The 19,515-nt window shown below is 37.1% G+C and overlaps 1 protein-coding gene across 1 annotated transcript in view; it reads left to right on the top strand.

Annotated features, from left to right (window-relative positions):
- The window catches only part of LOC138693375 (zinc finger protein 665-like), an 89,620-nt gene that overhangs the window by 33,291 nt on the left and 36,814 nt on the right, over window positions 1-19,515 (top strand). Inside the window, exons 5-6 of the mRNA XM_069817298.1 lie at window positions 9,933-10,003; window positions 12,092-13,094. Coding sequence (XP_069673399.1) covers window positions 9,933-10,003; window positions 12,092-13,094 — 1,074 coding nt within the window. The remainder of the gene's footprint in view (window positions 1-9,932; window positions 10,004-12,091; window positions 13,095-19,515) is intronic.

Here is a 19,515-nt window from a genome sequence, read left to right as displayed (position 1 = left end):
ACAAGTCAAAATGCCCATTATATGTAGAGATCTCCATAAATCAGAGTGTCCAATATAGAGAAATGTTCACAAGTCAAAATGCCCATTATATGTAGAGATCTCCAGAAATCAGAATCTCCAACATAGAGAAATCTTCAGAAGTAAAAATGCCCATTATATGTAGAGATCTCCATAAATCAGAATGTCCAACATAGAGAAATGTTCACAATTCAAAATGCCCATTATTTGTAGAGATCTCCATAAATCAGAATGTCCAATATAGAGAAATGTTCACAAGTCAAAATGCCCCTTATATGTAGAGATCTCCATAAATCAGAATGTCCAATATAGAGAAATGTTCACAAATCAAAATGCCCATTATATGTAGACATCTCCATAAATCAGAGTGTCTAATATAGAGAAATGTTCACAAGTCAAAATGCCCATTATATGCAGAGATCTCCATAAATCAGAATGTCCAACATAGAGATATGTTCACAAGTCAAAATGCCCATTATATGTAGAGATCTCCATAAATCAGAATGTCCAACATAGAGAAATGTTCACAAATCAAAATGCCCATTATGTGTAGAGATCTCCATAAATCAGAATGTCCAACATAGAGAAATGTTCACAAGTCAAAATGCCCATTATATGTAGAGATCTCCATAAATCAGAATGTCCAACATAGAGAAATGTTCACAAGTCAAAATGCCAACTATATGTAAAGATCTTCATAAATCAGAATGTCCAACATAGAGAAATGTTCACAAGTCAAAACGCCCACTATATGTAGAGATCTCCATAAATCAGAATGCCCATTATATATAGAGATCTCCATAAATCAGAATGTCCAATATAGAGAAATGTTGACAAGTCAAAATGCCCATTATATGTAGAGAGCTCCATAAATCAGAATGTCCAATATAGAGAAATGTTCACAAGTCAAAATGCCCATTATTTGTAGAGATCTCCATAAATCAGAATGTCCAATATAGGGAAATGTTCACAAGTCAAAATGCCCTTTATATGTAGAGATCTCCATAAATGAGAATGTCCAATATAGGGAAATATTCACAAATCAAAATGTCCATTATTTGTAGAGATCTCCATAAATTAGAATGTCCAATATAGAGAAATGTTCACAAGTCAGAATACCCATTATTTGTAGAGATCTCCATAAATCAGAATTTCCAATATAGAGAAATATTCACTAATCAAAATGCCCATTATATGTAGAGATCTCCATAAATCAGAATGTCCAATATAGAGAAATGTTCGCAAGTCAAAATGCCCATTATTAGTAGAGATCTCCATAAATCAGAATGTCCAATATAGAGAAATGTTCACGAGTCAAAATGCCCATTATTTGTTGAGATATCCATAATTCAGAATGTCCAATATAGAGAAATTTTCACGAGTCAAAATGCCCATTATTTGTAGAGATCTCCATAAATCAGAATATCCAATATAGAGAAATGTTCACAAGTCAAAATGCCCATTATTTGTAGAGATCTCCATAAACAGTATCACGTGAAGCTGCATGCTGAACCCAGTGAAGGAGAAAATTAGACAATGAAATTAGTTGCAGGAGATTGTGAACTTAGCTTTCAATTATTGTAATCAAATAATTGACAAATAAATGTTATGTGATAATGTATGGCGAATGACAATATGTCAAGTTGCTCAACATAAAAACAACGATGATAATAATCTTCTGCCTCAAACCACTAAACACAGAACACCTTGTGACTCCTGGGTATTTGTCATAGTGCAAACTACAGTTGGTATATGCATTGTGCATTATAACTTGGGAAGAGGTGAGACATTGTGGTTTACTGTCGTATTCAATAAAAGAAACTCTCTTGCCATATGGACTGAAATTGTCGCTTTTCTTATGCAACACGCCGTCTTTTTGGTTCTACCTCTTTGAACACTGCTAAATGTTAGAAATAACACAACTTTAATTACTAATCAATTTAATTTCAATATTACCTACTTGTATTTCAATTTCTATATTCAGAATTTTTTTTAAAAGGCAAATGTCCAAAGAGACCAGGTGCTTACGATACAACGTCTTAAAACTCAAATTCAATGAACTTCCATTTATCGGAAAATAGAAGACTTGAATGTAAAATTTCATACTGAAATCTAACTACAATTTCTCTCATTGATATATACATAAATATTAGAATATATTAAAAAAAAAATGAAAGGCTCGAGGGCCAGCAAATTCAGTACGAGGGTGGCGGGTTGGACCATACTGAGCTAAATTCTCGCTAAAAATCAGAAACCCGCATGGACTTTCAGAAAGTCCTCAAATATAATTGCAACTTTATTTTAGCCACATTGTGAATAATTTTATATTTCTTCACCACTTGAATGTATTATGCTTGATTAAATAGTTTATTTTTTACTTTTATTAAAACATTCAAGAGTAACTGGTCCTATTTACTCCTGTCTCTTTAACATCGTGTATCGTAAATGAAAGTAGTTTTAATACAGTGATTCCCAAAATGTGGGTCTTTCAAAGAGCTGAGGAGGTCGAGAGATTATTTATAAAATAAAATTAAATACATCTCATCAACATACGTTTATTTTATATTTAGAAACAACGAACGTTGGTCAAAATAATTATTGCGATAAATAAGCCTGTTTTCCAGAGAATAGCTAATCAAACCTGGGATCTATTCAATACACACACAGCGATATCATTTTCAAATTTAAGGAGATGTCTCTCTTTTGTTTCAATGGTAGCGATGATATATATATTTCCATTAATATGACGTTGCAAATTTTACAAAAAAAATTAAGAACTACTTTTACAAACTTGAGGTATTCTTGCATTGATTTAATCCAAAACGTGTCTGTGCTATTAGACATTCTATCATTAGTTACATATTTCCTTCATATATATATATATATATATATATATATATATATATATATATATATATTTTAAGGGCGCAAATAGCCATAGTAGGTGACGCGACCTTTTTAAACCCCACTGACTAGATAACATATTTTAATTTCTGCCACTTGAACGCAGTTCACTAAAAATAGATTCAGTAGCCATGTCTGACTGTCGTAGTTGTCTTGACTTGTCTTGTAGTATATATATATATATATATATATATATATATATATATATATATATATATATATATATATATATATTATTTTAATGTACCGAAGTACATATGATATTTCCATGCAGATATTCTGCGTCATCATACGATGAAAGAGTTGTATCCGGTATGGCTTAGTGGATAAAGCATCAGCACGTAGAGCTGAAAACCCGGGTTCAAATCCCGGCTCCGGAGAGAATTTTTCTCCGTTCCATTACTCTTTCATCGTATGATGACGCAGAATATCTGCATGGAAATATCATATGTACTTCGGTAAATTAAAATAATATATATGATATGCGTAAATCACTTTGTGATTTAAGACGGCGCTCATTCCGTCGGATCCCGGCCAACTAGTCACTCATATCGAGTGCACCTCAGCACATGTGTGGACTTCGGTCCTGCGTTCATAGACATCTATGACGTAGTGCAGAGGGCGGCCACCAGAGGGAACCCAAGAGTTGGAGCTTAATCTGAGACGATTCTAACCGGCGTCGGAGTTGTATCCGGTGTGGCTTAGTGGATAAAGCATCAGCACGTAGAGCTGAAAACCCGGGTTCAAATCCCGGCGCCGGAGAGAATTTTTCTCCGTTCCATTACTCTTTCATTGTCTTGTAGTATAAAATTCTGCTTTAAACTGGGAAAGTCTGTTACCCCATGGTGGTAATAGTTTTTTTAGCACTAGAAATTTTGTTTACGTAATATTTTGTCATTGTTTTACCACATAGGCTACTTCTGTTATCATTCTTGTGTGGTGTCCATTGGTTTTGAGTAAAGTTACCATTTTTCGATTTTAAAGGGATTTGTATTTCTCGATTGTGGTTAACTACCAGTACGATAGTAGGTGCTTTCAAAAAGTTTTTGGAACCACTGTCGCAGTAGGCTGCAGTACAACCATCAGGTGTCTTGTGCACTCTAACTTAAAATTACAGTGCAATGTATATTTCTGAAAGTTCTATCAATTCGAAAACTTCTTGCCATTGTTTTTTCTCCACAGCACTTTAACACTAGAGGCAGCAGTCCGCCGAGTTAGCTCTGTGATAGCGCATCTGTCGCCAGACTAGCTGGTCCGGGTTCGATTCCGGGCATGGTCAGAAATTTTTGTGTAAAATCTCTACCTCTAGACTAGGAGAGGTTGCGGTGCACAACTTTTAATCACAGGATTGTGCACCAATATGCCTGGGTCAAATCCCAAATCTCTCCGCAGTGCATATGAAGGGAAGGCATATGTCACTGTTGATAGTGATTCGTCCGTCGGACGGGGACGTTAAGCCTGGGGGCCCCTTGGTGCTATTCAACAGAGTAGCTACGTGCTGGCTCCGGATTTCACCTTCTCCCTCTCTCGTCTTCATCCATTCCCTGCTTTACACTTACACTCACCTTAATACACGACATATCTCTTCACAGACACATCATGCATAGCGTAGCTCACCGAAGTGGTGTGCAATTTGAAAATGGGTCACAGTCCTGCCATCTATTCGCAATATGCAGAACCCGAGTGACGCAAGTGAAGTGAGTAGGCATGGGATATACTCTCTCTCTCTCACGTTGCTCCCAGTACACGTTACAGCTGTTTTGAGCCTTCTGTCTTCCTTACTGTCTCCCGCAGATATTTATTCTTCACGCTATCCTTGGATGACGGCTGGATTACTTTCCTCTCCCTGTGCGTTTCCTTGTTGCTTTTTGTATCAGGATTAATTGGACTCTTCTTTTTACTGCACACGCTGTTCTTCTGTCTCAGTGGATATTCTCTATTCCTGGACTCTTGTGATGAGAAGTTCGGTTGGCAATAGTCTAGGTCGGATATTTTTGGATTTACTTGAGTTTGTCCTTGATTAATGCCGCGAGCTGCTGATTTGCTGTCCAACAACTACCTCTTGTTTCTGCTGTAGTACCGATTGATTCTTATACTCTTCTCTGCGACATTTCTCAGATTATTCATGATAAATTCTATTTCGTGCCTGCCTCAATCTCCTCTTAATCTGTTCGCCATTCAGGTTCTCGCTGCACAGGTGTCGAACTGAATTATAAGTTCCTAATTCATTTCTCTCCGTTCCTCCTTCATTCCGAATATAATTATATTTTTCCTTCCCTGATGGTTCTCCAAAGTTTTAACCCTCATTTGTGATTTAGTATGCTCTTGTTGCAGTTTCCTAATTTTCTCTTCTTTTCCTTATATTTCTTGTTTTAACCTCGCTACCATGTTTCATATGATTTAAATTTTGCTCAAATTCTTCGTCATGATCGTCGCCTAGAGGGATTTCAGCCTTTTCTGCATAGAATCTTCTGATTCTTGCTATATAGACACATCTATAGTTAATAGAACATAGTAAATAAGAGGAAATGATACATAGCAAATAAAATGCAATATAAATTTAAATGTGCAAAATGATGTTTTTTTTTTATTTTAGTTGGTTATTTAACGACGCTGTATCAACCACTAGGTTATTTAGCGTCGATGAGATTGGTGATAGCGAGATGAGGCCGAGGATTCGCATCCACATTACGGTTGGAGAAAGGTAATCAGCACAAGTGGGGATCGAACCCGCGCCCTAACGCAACTTCAGACCGGCAGGCAAGAGCCTTAACCGACTGAGCCACGCTGGTGGCTCAAAATGATGTTGTGCAGTACTTCCAGTGACCACTGCTCTGCTTTTGCTGGATCTGGAATCTTCCAAATTTTTTTTTCATTCGTTGACTCGTGAAAAAGTCTCGTTCCCTCGTTTGTTGCCCAGAATTCTAGACCATCACTGATTGCTGTCAATACTTTCATTATCGATACTGCCATTGATTGCACCTTCACTATCGCAATCAGTTCTAACAGAAGTCGAAGGTGTACTCACATTGGATTTTGAAGGAACTCACTATGTTTTATTTTTAGCAAGTTGGAAAAACTACGCTATTTTATGTGTCACATTCCTAATAAGCACTTCTAAGTTTTTATGTCGCATCCTAACTTAATAATTAATAACTTAAGATTGTCATAACTTAAGAACCACAGCTGCCAGCATTAAGTACGTCATAAGTTGTGTGCCTGCCAACTGCCAAGATTAGTAATAGCTATTCGGATTTGTCACAACAATTAAATGAAATGGGAACTGCTGCAAATTAAACAGTTCAATCAACAATGGTATGTTTTGAAGTCGCTGTGAAGAATTCATTTTTTCGTTCATTCGTCTTTCCCACAATCTGTAATCCACATTCCTCTTAGCCTCCGCATATCTTAATTCGTCTATCATCTGATATCTTCTTCTGCCCTGAACTTTCCTCCCGTTCACCAGTCCTTTCAGTGCATCCTTCAGTAGGTATTTTCTTCTTCCTATCATTTGCATCATTATTCTTTCTTCACGCACCCTTTCTTCCATACCTTCGCTTCTTATTCTGTCTGTCTATTTCACATGCTCTGTTCTTCTTATCCACATTTCAAATGCTTCTATTCGCTTCTCTTTACTTCGTCGTAATGTCCATGTTTCTGCTCCATGCAATGACACACTCCATACAAAGCAATTCACTAGTCTCTTCCGTAGTTATTTTTCCACAAGTCCGCAGAAGATGCTTTTCCTATTAAAAGCTTCCTTTGCCATTGCTATCCTCCTTTTTACTTCCTGCGAGCATCTCATGTTACTGTTTATAATACACCTCAAGTATCTCAAGCTGTCCAATTGCTCTACTGCCTCATTTAGAATTCGTAAGTTTACGTCATTTATTTTTCTTCCGATAACTTCGGTCTTCGTCTTGTTTGCATTTATCTTCATCCCATACTGCTCACAGCTGTCATTTAGCTCGAGTAGCATATCCCTTAGTATCATCTCCTCTTCTGCTAACAACGCCATATCAACTGTATTCTTCTTCATCAGACTATCACTCCTCCTATGTTGATATCAACAATGGAAATGAAAAATTATTGAACATAAAGGATTTCATAATTTTAATTTTGAATGTACTTATTTTTTTCTAAGCGAACATGCTCTCTATAATTCAGGTCCTTTAATAAAGAAATTTGCAATATTTCCACACAAGAGGTTGTTTTTTTCTTTGTAGGATCATGAACTGTCATGTAACAATTAGACAACTTACAAGTTTTGACGGTCAGCGCGTCTGGCCGCGAAACCAGGTGGCCCAGGTTCGAATCCCAGTCAGGGCAAGTTACCTGGTTGAGGTTTTTTCCGGGGTTTTCCCTCAACCCAATATCAGCAAATGCTGGGTAACTTTCGGTGCTGGACCCCGGACTCATTTCACCGGCATTATCACCTTCATTTCATTCAGACGCTAAATAACCTAGAAATTGATACAGCGTCGTAAAATAACCCAATAAAATAAAAAAATAAAAACAAGTTTTGATACTGTGATGCACGAGCGACAATATACTATGATCAGACAAATTGTATTTCCCGTTAGGAATTAATTAGCTATTACCCTTACTTACTTACTTACAAATGGCTTTTAAGGAACCCGAAGGTTCATTGCCGCCCTCACATAAGCCCGCCAGCGGTCCCTATCCTGAGCAAGATTAATCCAGTCTCTATCATCATACCCCACCTCCCTCAAATCCATTTTAATATTATCCTCCCATCTACGTCTCGGCCTCCCTAAAGGTCTTTTTCCCTCCGGTCTCCCAACTAACACTCTATATGCATTTCTGGATTCGCCCATACGTGCTACATGCCCTGCCCATCTCAAACGTCTGGATTTAATGTTCCTAATTATGTCAGGTAAAGAATACAATGCGTGCAGTTCTGTGTTGTGTAACTTTCTCCATTCTCCTGTAACTTCATCCCGCTTAGCCCCAAATATTTTCCTGAGCACCTTATTCTCAAACACCCTGAACCTATGTTCCTCTCTCAGAGTGAGAGTCCAAGTTTCACAACCATACAGAAGAACCGGTAATATAACTGTTTTATAAATTCTAACTTTCAGATTTTTGGACAGCAGACTGGATGATAAGAGCTTCTCAACCGAATAATAACACGCATTTCCCATATTTATTCTGCGTTTAATTTCCTCCCGTGTGTCATTTATATTTGTTACTGTTGCTCCAAGATATTTGAATTTTTCCACCTCTTCGAAGGATAAATCTCCAATTTTTATATTTCCATTTCGTACAATATTCTGGTCACGAGACATAATCATATACTTTGTCTTTTCGGGATTTACTTCCAAACCGATCGCTCTACTTGCTTCAAATAAAATTTCCGTGTTTTCCCTAATCGTTTGTGTATTTTCTCCTAATATATTCACGTCATCCGCATAGACAAGAAGCTGATGTAACCCGTTCAATTCCAAACCCTGCCTGTTATCCTGAACTTTCCTAATGGCATATTCTAGCGCGAAGTTAAAAAGTAAAGGTGATAGTGCATCTCCCTGCTTTAGCCCGCAGTGAATTGGAAAAGCATCAGATAGAAACTGACCTATACGGACTCTGCTGTATGTTTCACTGAGACACATTTTAATTAATCGAACTAGTTTCTTGGGAATACCAAATTCAATAAGAATATCATATAATACTTCCCTCTTAACCGAGTCATATGCCTTTTTGAAATCTATGAATAACTGATGTACGGTACCCTTATACTCCCATTTTTTCTCCATTATCTGTCGAATATAAAAAATCTGATCAATAGTCGATCTATTACGCCGAAAGCCGCACTGATGATCCCCAATAATTTCATCTACGTACGGAGTTAATCTCCTCAAAAGAATATTGGACAAAATTTTGTACGACGTCAACAAAAGTGATATTCCTCGAAAGTTACCACAGTTGGTTTTGTCCCCCTTTTTAAAAATAGGTACAATTATGGACTCCTTCCATTGTTGTGGTACAATTTCCTTTTCCCAAATAGCAAGTACAAGTTTATAAATTTCGCTATATAATGCGCTTCCGCCCTCTTGTATTAATTCTGCTGGAATTTGATCGATACCTGGAGACTTGTACTTTTTCAGATTTTCTATCGCAATTTCGACTTCTGAAAGCGTGGGTTCGGATATAAATGGCTCAGTAGTTTGTATTTCAATTTCGTCCCGATCATTTCTATTTGGCCTATGTACATTTAGTAGTTGCGCAAAATAGTTTTTCCATCTGTTTAGGATTGATGGAGAGTCTGCAAGCAAGTCACCATTCTCATCCTTGATCACGTTTACCCTTGGCTGATATCCGTTCTTAAATTCCTTTATACCCTTATATAAATCTCGAATGTTTTTATTCTTACTATTTGTTTCTACCTCATTCAGTTTTTCCTTCAAGTAACCTCTCTTTTTATTCCTAAGTGTACGACTTGCTTCCCGTCTTTCATTGAAATAATTATCTCTCTTCTCCTCGACTGGATCCTGTAAGAATTTCAATTTTGCCTGTTTCCTTCTTTCTACTACCATGCAACAATCTTCATCAAACCACGGTTTCTTTTTCTTAGTTTCATAATAACCTATGCTCTGCTCAGCTGCAATTTTGATACTATCTCTGATATTTTCCCACACGCTATTAACATCTAATTCTTTCTCAACTTCGTCGGAACTTTCTAAAGTGGCAAACCTATTCGAAATTTCGACCTGATAATTTTGCTTAGCTTCCTCGTCCTTTAATTTCAAAATATTGAATTTAGTAATATTAACTTGTTGCTCTACTCGCTTGGCTACTGATAATCTTTCTCTTAATTCTCCAATCACCAAATAATGGTCAGAATTACAGTCTGCACCCCTGAAAGTTCGAATATCTACTATACTAGTATGTCTCCGTTTATCTATCAAGATGTGATCTATTCAAGCTATTACCCTACCTATTGTAATATATTGGTTCCCCATATCTGTATTGTATTGACTTCTTCTTTACAGGCAGAGTCATGCAAGTTGGATGAAGTGAAGGAGGAGCTCAACCCAGAGGAAGCTGCTGCCTTCCCTGAGAGGTGAGTGCAGTAGGCGAGTGATCACGTTTTACTTGAGTTGATTGCTATAAATGCTATCATGGGCCGCATTGATGTCGACATTCAATGCTTGTTGCAATTAACGATTCACTGAAGTTCTGCCTTCCAAATGTCAGAGTTACACTAAGCACAGCCATCATTCCTACGCGGCCCTCACATTTGTGTAGACAGTGCTCAGAGGTCCTTAATATAAAAAGGAGTGGTTCACAGAACACAGAAGGGCGGATAATCGGGACTCACACACTCTTTAAAATTTGTTTTAATACGTTAATAAGGAAGTCCTGATAACGAGGCCCAGTTAATCTCTGTGGTAGCACGTATGGTCCTATTGATGTATCACCAAGAATGCCGGCCCATACGTTAATTGAGAATCAGTGCTGATGCCTTGTTTCTTCAACTGCAAGGGGGTTTTCATCAGCCTACACATGCTGATTACGAAAATTCACAACACCATCTCTGCTGAACCCTGCTCATATCAGCAACCAGATTTTTGTTTTCACTATTCCTTGCGACGTATCAATATTCCATGCCAGGGGTGTCACTATGGTATGATTGTCTGGTAGTCTGCTGTATTGTAGAACAAAGAAATGCATTACTATGAATGGACGTCACATTGAGCACCTCCTATGAACAAGTGTTCAGATCTCAGAAAGCATGTGTTGCAGGACCCATGTTTATTAGACATTGTTTTCTTGTTATGATGCATACTATCACCTCCTAAAATATTGTATACTTTTTTTTAACACCTATAGAAGTAACTAATTTTGACTCTTGCTTCTTGCTGAATAACTGTTGGCTCGTGTATCGTGAACCATATTTTCCACCTGTCATCGTCTGCTTAAACTGCAATTGGTAAAATAATGTGTGAGACATGTCGTTCTTTGGAGCTTTAGCTCTTAATGAGAGTTTTCCTTCACTCACAGACCTTGCTGCTTCATTAGATAATTCGTGCTTGTTCTTTCTTTTATATAGTGTATGTCTGAACAATTGTATAACCTAAACACATATACCGATATATCATCAATAAATTTGTTTTATTAGACTTTTAAAATGTTTTTCACAGTATTGTTAAATTAATGTTCTGGAATAGTTTTGAACATTCTTCAAATGTTCCCCAAGGAACTGTTAAAATGTACCGCACGTGACCCTATCAAGTACGACTATTCATTAAAAGGAAGAGGTAAATATTAGAGAACTACAGTAATTTTCGAAAAATGAATTCATTTGGCTCTAATATTACATAATGAAACTCACCTCTAAAACGTTAATGTTGTCATAATATCTTTACCAAGTTCGAAAACAAATAATTCTTTCTTAAGCACTTCAACACAACACAGAGTTCATACCAATAAATTAAATGGAAGGAAAATGGCAGCCAGTACATCAGATATCAGTAAATCTCCTCTCACTACCGGCAACTTGATGAAAATTATATGTAGAGGTGAGAAATTCAAGCTATTCTAATATGCCCCCTTCTTCCCTCCAGACCATTTCTGCTGAACTACAACCTTACTACTACTACTACTACTACTACTACTATTATATCTGCTACTCTGCAACAACCACCACCACAAATACTACTACTACTACTACTACTACTACTACTACATATTATCTCCCGGCTTAGTTGCCTCATGAGTCATTCCTTATTAGTATTAATTGTGAAGTTCAAATCTGTCTGCTGACAGTTGACCAGCAACTGGTCTATCACTGTGTAGTAATTGATAGCATGCCTTACCCTGAAACTAGTAAGCTCGGGTTCGAATCCTGATTGGCACAAGTTACCTGGTTGAGATTTTTTCCAGAGTTTTCTCTCAACGCATTAGAAGCAAATTTTTTCGACGTTGGACGCTGGACACATTTCACTTGCAGTATCACCTTCATCTCGTTCAGATGCTAGTTAACCATAGGAATTGAAAAAGCGTCGTAAAATAACCAAGTCATTGAATAATATTAACAACAATGGCTAAACCTACTCCTGCTGCTGCTACTGTGTTTTTATTGTTCAAAAGTGTTCTTGTAGAGCTGATTTATTGTGATGTCACCAATAATGGGACGTTTTCATAACAGGCTTGCAGTTATCCAGGAGAAGACGGATCCAACCAATTGCGACATTATTACACAAGAAGACGATCAAATTATTTTAGGGCATATTCCCAAGAATTGTGTGCCGACACATGAGGTATCTCCTAGGTACATCGACCACGATGCCTATTATAAAAAAGAAGAGGAGTTGAAGAAACAATGTCTTAGTGAAAAAGATGAAAGTGCAGATTGCAATAAGAGGAGTGAAAGTCTAATGAAGTGTAATGTCTGTGGTAGGTTCTATTCCAATCACCAGTCTCTCACGCAACATTTACGAACTCACTCCGGTGAGAAGCCATTCAAGTGTGATGTTTGTTCCAAATGTTTCTTTTACGTCAAGACCCTCAAAATCCATATGCGTAACCACTCTGGGGAAAGGCCATTCACATGCGATGTCTGCAAGAAAGATTTTGCAGTCAAGAGCATTCTGAAAAGGCATTTAAAGCTCCATACAGCAGAAAAGCCATTCAAATGCAACCTTTGCGACAAGTGTTTCACTGACACACAATCACTAAAAAATCATGAACGCTGTCACAACGGACAGAAGCCATACAAATGCGACTTGTGCGACAAACGCTTCTCACGTTTCACACATCTTAAGAGGCATGAGCAGCAGCATACACACAGCAAGCCATTCAAATGCGATGTTTGTGGCAAATGTTTCACGGAAGCAGGATGTCTCAAAAGGCATGCACGAAAGCATACGGGGGAGAGGCCTTATAATTGTGACGTTTGCGGTATGAGTTTTTCAGAATCGGGAAGTCTCAGAAGGCATGCGCGAGTACACACTGGCGAGAGGCCATATAGTTGTGATTTTTGTCAAAAATTGTTCTCTCATTCGGGAACTTTGAAAAGGCACATACGTGTTCACACTGGCGAAAAGCCATACAAATGCCATGTTTGTGGGAAAGCCTTTGCCGCTTCCGGGCATCTGAAAAGGCATGCACGAGTGCACACGGGTAAGAAGCCACTCAAATGCAATGGGTGGGATTAATAAAAGTGAGCCGCGTCTTAAAAATGACTATTTTTTAGCCGTTTGTCTTTCGTCTTTAGCTCGATGCGATCTTGAAGTATATCAGCATCTCAGCCGCTTGTGTGCTGAGGCGCGACTCCATGGTTTGTATTCATAAAACAGAGCAATGGTTCCCATTTACAAGAAGTACCACAACACAAGAGAATCATTTGGTAATGGATCAAAGATATGTAAAACAAAGGGACTTTCACTTACTTCCTCAGTGAAACTGGAAACAGAGTTGAAATCCTCAGTAAGCATGAAAGGATTAGAAATTTCTTCTGTGATGAGTATACTAACCTGAGATCCATTATGGTATTGCAAATGATATTCTGTAGATATGTATATTTGCGAGTACATTGTCAAAGAATTTTGGAAAGTTCATGCTGCAATTAAAAAGCATCAGATTCGATCCTATGTCCTAAGACGACTACTGCATTTCATGTGGGTAAAACCGAATGACAAGAATGCTACACATTCTCTGATCCTGTCGGGGCGGTGCACTTCATGCATGTGCTAATAAAAAAGCAACACTTGCACATGTGACGTACACATCGTTAGAAAAAGGGTAGTCCACACCTGTGGAGTAACGGTCAGCGCGTCTGGCCGCGAAACCAGTTGGCCCGGGTTCGAATCCCGGTCAGGGCAAGTTACCTGGTTGAGGTTTTTCCGGGGTTTTCCCTCAACTCTATATGAGCAAATGCTGGGTAACTTTCGGTGTTGGACCCCGGTCTCATTTCACCGACATTATCACCTTCATATCATTCAGACGCTAAATAACCTAGATGTTGATACAGCGTCGTAAAATAACCCAATAAAATAAAAAAAAAGGTAAGCTACATTTAAAGTTCAAGCTATGTGCACTGCAATCCATATGTTTGCTAGTGTTGATGTAAATTAGCCTGGATCTCTCTAGATTTCTAGAATGTATTGTTTACAGAATCATGCCTGGTAATGATTGCTATGCATTGTTTCCTGGGGATGTGAGATATGGAAGTGCGCCAGGGCTCACATCTCCTTACTAAAATCCTAGTGCTGCGGAAAAGTAGCTTAGAACATAAGCATCGCAAACGAAAGCGTCATAATTGAACGAAAATTGTTAAATTATGGTTTTTAAACCATGCTCGCAAGTGCAGAGCTTATATCAGCATCGCTGGTTTGCCGAAATTTTGTCTCCAAGGAGTTCTTTTACATGCCAATAAATCTACTGACATGAACCTATCGTTTTTAAACACACTTAAATGCCATCAACCTGGGCCGGGATCGAGTGCGCAATCCAGGAAGTTAGTACAACTACTTTTGCTATATCAAGAAAAATTAAGTAAATCCATTGTATGTTAAGGTACATTCAAAATTTAAATAATATCTTAGTTCTTCAATGAATCCCAACCCATTGTGGAATATATGGCTACAGAAATGCAAAAATATAGGGCTTTTACGTATGTGGCCAAGAAAGGAACTAGAAAGAATGTAAAGAAGATCTATAGTTTTCATAAGAGTCCATAAAACTAGTTATCAAAAGGAAAATTAACAGCAATTACCACACTAATTCTCCATGTGAACATCAAAATTCAAGATGGAATAATTTGCTACCAGATATAAAATTCATTCCTGATCTACCACGAAAATCTACTGTGGCTATGCCATGGACATGGAATATCTAAAAAATTTGTGAATCTGTGAAAAATTTTATCGACCTTACATCTAAATATTGGGAAGAAAGAAGGAGAATGACTTCACCGTTAAATATTGAGCATTAGACACACACACTTTTTACATCCTTTTCTAAAATGTCTGTAACTTTCTCTTACCATACACTGGTTTACTGGCAGATATGTTATCATTCCTGGCCTTTGAATAATTATTTAACAGTATGTTCGTAATGACTGAAAGTATTTTGTCAGCAAGTTCAATACATTCCATACCACATGGGCATACATCATTTACAAAACCAGCATCACCACACAAAACTGTTTTGCAGAGTAACATCAACAATTTTTTCTGATTTCCACATTTTACAAATTGTTCTTCATTTGTACCCCTTGAAATCAATGCATTTACAATGCAGTATGCAATTTTTGCAATGTAAATTACAAAATCCGAAGGAAGAGTAAGTCCTCCTCGGTTCAAAGTGTCAAAATAAATATCTTGATTGCTGGTTTCTTTCCCTACCAAGTAATCAATACAAAGTGGACACTGTAACCTTGAAGATACCTTGAAAGAGGCATAACCTGATAAGTACAAAAGGCTGGAGGTATCAGCTTCAAAGGTAAAAGTATCGACATCTTGGATGACACTAAAAAATGGAGCTACATCTACAGTTTCATTCCTTTCTAGGTCTATATTTTCTGCTGCTTCAAATGTTTGTGAGGACCATTTTAGAATTCCATACTTGGCTGATTTTATACCTAAAAGAGGCTTCATTCTGAGTTTTTTTCTGCCTCTAAGACCTGTACAAAGGAAACATTGTAGTTACCACCTGATAACTGCCTATAGCAACTGAAGCGTTGCTCGAGATTGTCGGTTTGTAACTTTCCTGGCAGTACAAATTCCACATTAAGAGTTTGCAAACTGTATTGTATAAATTCAATTAACACAGAGGTACTCTGAAACAAAGCCCTGAAAGTATCAGGAGTTAAGCCACCTCTAATGCACTCCCATTTTTGCAACCATTGTAAAAATTGTCTTAAAAATTTGAGGTGGGCATCGCCAACACTATAAAAGGGATTCGCCAATTCATTTCTTTTCATAGTACCCAACAGCTTGGATTTCACGTTTACAATTGTCCACCACTGCAGTATTATCAATACAAACTGACAAGTACCTGGACTTTACACAATACTGGACTGACTTTGAAATTCAGTGTTTAAAGCACTGTAAGTAGACTCATGGAAAATATTGCAAACTAATGAAACTTTCTGTCTTTCTAAGTTGCTTGGGTACTGAGAATTATGATTTAATTTATGAGCAGGTTTCAAGAGAGGACTGACATTATTACCATAGTGATACAGTTGCTTAAGATCTGAAAATTTTGCAGTCAAAAGTGTGTCTGTGTCTTCAAAATCTAGAAAAATTAATGTTTGAGAAGCATCTTTCTGATTGATCCAGCAGTTTCTAATGTTCTTAAAAATATGAACAAAGTCGTATGTAAAAAATGTCTTATATGGTGGATCAATGTCATTTGAAACATACCCTTCATTTGAAGCCTGAAGTAGTGCCATCATATTTCTGTTTACTCTGTGATTGTATGAAACAACAGAAAGTATATGGCACCCACACTTTCTTAATAAATCAATTACAACATTTATCATATCATATACATCTTTGCCTGTCAAATTCTTCACTGGGTAAAGAGCAACAATTTCCCTGAAGTTACCAAATAGAGAAGAAACAAAAAATGCCTGGACAGTTTTAGCTTCAGTATTTTGCTGGTTATCAGCATATCCGAACAGTTGCCCTGATTTATAATCAATCTGTGGTTTGATATGCATTTCATCAATTTGTAAACTAACTAAACGTTCTCTCTCTGTCAAGTTTTTTATGCCATTTTTGAGAAAATGTTCATTGTTTGTCATTGAATTTGGCGACACTGAAAACAAAGAAGTCAAATGTTGCAAACATTTCATATGTGGTAAAACAATCCAAGATGTTTCTCGGATTGCCGCATAACAACTTGAAGAGTGCCCATAAAATATAATCAGTTGAATAATGTTTAGGGTCCACACCTGTGGAGTAGCAGTCAGCGCGTCTGGCTGCTAAACCAGGTGGCCCGGTTTCGATCCCTGGTCAGGGCAAGTTACCTGGTTGAGGTTTCTTCCGGGGTTTTCCCTCAACCCAATACGAGCAAATGCTGGGTAACTTTAGGTGCTGGACCCCGAACTCATTTCACCGGCATTATCACCTTCATATCATTCAGACGCTAAATAACCTAGATGTTGATACAGCGTCGTAAAATAACCCAATTAAAAAAAAATGTTTAGCTTTGCTACAAATTAAATTTAAATGTTCAATTGCAAATTTAATTTGCCTTTCAATGTTCGGTTGTATAGCACTGGACTCTCCCAATAATAAAAGAAGTAAATTTAATTTGTTCGTAATAACTGATAGCATAGATTGGACACTTTGAGCAGTTACACAGTCTTTCTCAACAGACTCATATTTCTTCAAAATTTGTTCTAACTGAGACCAGCGGGTGAGTTTCAAATTTCCTGTTAATATGTCAAACAGTTCACTTCTAGCTACTATGGTCTGGTTGACACATACCTCACAATTCATATCTTTATTTATTTTAACACTAACTATTATCTGTGGTATGGTTTCGAAAGTGCACTGATAAAGTATTACGTAATAAATATTATAATAAATGAACCAACCCTTTAGCAACTGTGACTTTCCACTAACATTGTCGGTAAACGTAGAGAAGTCCTTAATAATGTCTTTTTCAAGAAAACCTTTTTCTTTTTCAGCATGTACTTCAGTCTGTCTGGCTCTTCCTTCTTCAGAGTCCCTCCGCTTCTTTGTTTCTGGGGTTGACAAATAAGCTGGCAAATCAGGAAAAATTGTAGGGAGTGCTCCTGTTACTAACTTCAACCTATCTATAGGACTTCCTTCCACTCTCCCGACGAATCCTTGTATTTTTCCACTTTTATTACATCTTGTTCATGAAAATGGTGTATGCAAACCACAGCCCACTTTGAAGGTTGCCAGTGCTTGCGTGGTATTTTTCTTAACCAAGCTTGGCGAAGTTTCTCTTCATTTGGGAATCTGAATAGTGGAACATAACCTCCTTTGCTCGGATAATTTGAAGTGCAGTTAGGAACACAACTTTTATCTGGCATTGTAATTAATGCATTCCTGAAAAAAAAAAAAAATTGAATAGTAAAGCAAAACGAGCCAATAGGTAATATTATATTAATAAAACAGAAAACATATGCATAATGCATAGGATTTGAATTTAAGAATGTTTGTTATTGTTTTTTGCGTGTTTTATTTCTGTTTTAAAATTATGAAACACAAGTAAAAAACTCACCATAAATTGCAAATACTCTTAAATAAGTGTAAACAAATATTAAACCGCATATGCCATGTGAGTTGGTCGATGCCTGATGTACATACATGTTGCCAAGTTTCAGCGTTCCGACCTTGTACTAAAGTCGACCGTGCCTGATCTCGTATATTTGTGATCAGTGATCAGGTATCAAAGATGCTGATTCAATGATTCTCACGGGTTAGATCTCTCTCTCAATGCTACTGCTCCTACTCCGATAAACGGTGGCAACTTTGATTGGCATGTGACGAGTCGCGAGCTCCAGCTAATGTAATCTTGGTTCTTCCCTGCAACGTGGAGATATTCTACTCCGAACCGACCCGAGGCAATTGAGTTCTGGACAATTCCTGTGAAGCAAATGAGACTGTAGTTTGTGCTGGTTTTAATATATTTTAATATATAAGATTTAAAAAGTGTTAGATTTCAAAAAATAAATTGTGGTGAAACGCTTGGGTGAAAATTTCCACACTTACAATTTGCCAGAAAGTATAGTGTCAATGATTGGATCAAATGCAGTGCATTGACAATCAGTCACACCTTCCACCTCAACATCACAGCCGTCAACAACACAGACTCCGCAGAAATGGGGGATGAAGAGGAAATTATATTTTTCTCCCCATATGTACGTTTTTCTTATTTTCATTTAGTGGTATTTATTATTAATTTTTAGCAACATTTCTGGGGATTTTTTTAACAAATTTTGGAGAGGTTTAGTTACTTCTTGTTGAAAAATTAGCGAGATTGTAGTGCGATATATTGGCAACAGTGTACTAACCTCAATAATGCCTCTTACTTCGTAACGTACACATTCCAGAACATGTCGCATATTAGCATGAACCACTGCCGTGATTTCTTCCTTTATGCTTAGCAATAACCTGAAATTTTAGCTTCAGTAGACAGGTAAAATGGTGAAGGTACTGTGAACGTCTGATTGATTTTATTGAATGCTTTCAGAAAGTAGACAACGCCACCTCTTTTGCAAGCAACATAATGTGGCAGGTGTTTCGTTTTTTTTAAGACAGAGTAGGTTCTAATAATTACTTCACGAACCTTAGAAAACATTTTTGAAATCATATTGATTTCATATTTCATTTATCAAAATACACATATGAACTTATTTCTCTCACAACATGTATGTATATTTTTAGTAAATATATTTGTAGCATTGTTAGACATAATTGTGAGTTGTTTATTTATAGTTACTTTTAAATAAAATTTAAATCTGCTTTACTGGTTGATATTATCGTGTTGACATACATTTTCTCAAATATTATTATCTTCCGTTGATATCAAAATTGTTTTTTTTTTTTAATCTTGTTAAATTTTCACTGCTTGTATACTTTGTGACCA

Source organism: Periplaneta americana, chromosome 17, assembly GCF_040183065.1.
Source record: "Periplaneta americana isolate PAMFEO1 chromosome 17, P.americana_PAMFEO1_priV1, whole genome shotgun sequence".
Lineage (NCBI taxonomy): Eukaryota > Metazoa > Arthropoda > Insecta > Blattodea > Blattidae > Periplaneta > Periplaneta americana.
The sequence above is the reverse complement of the archived record's forward strand: the minus strand, read 5'-3'. Positions and strand labels throughout refer to the sequence as shown.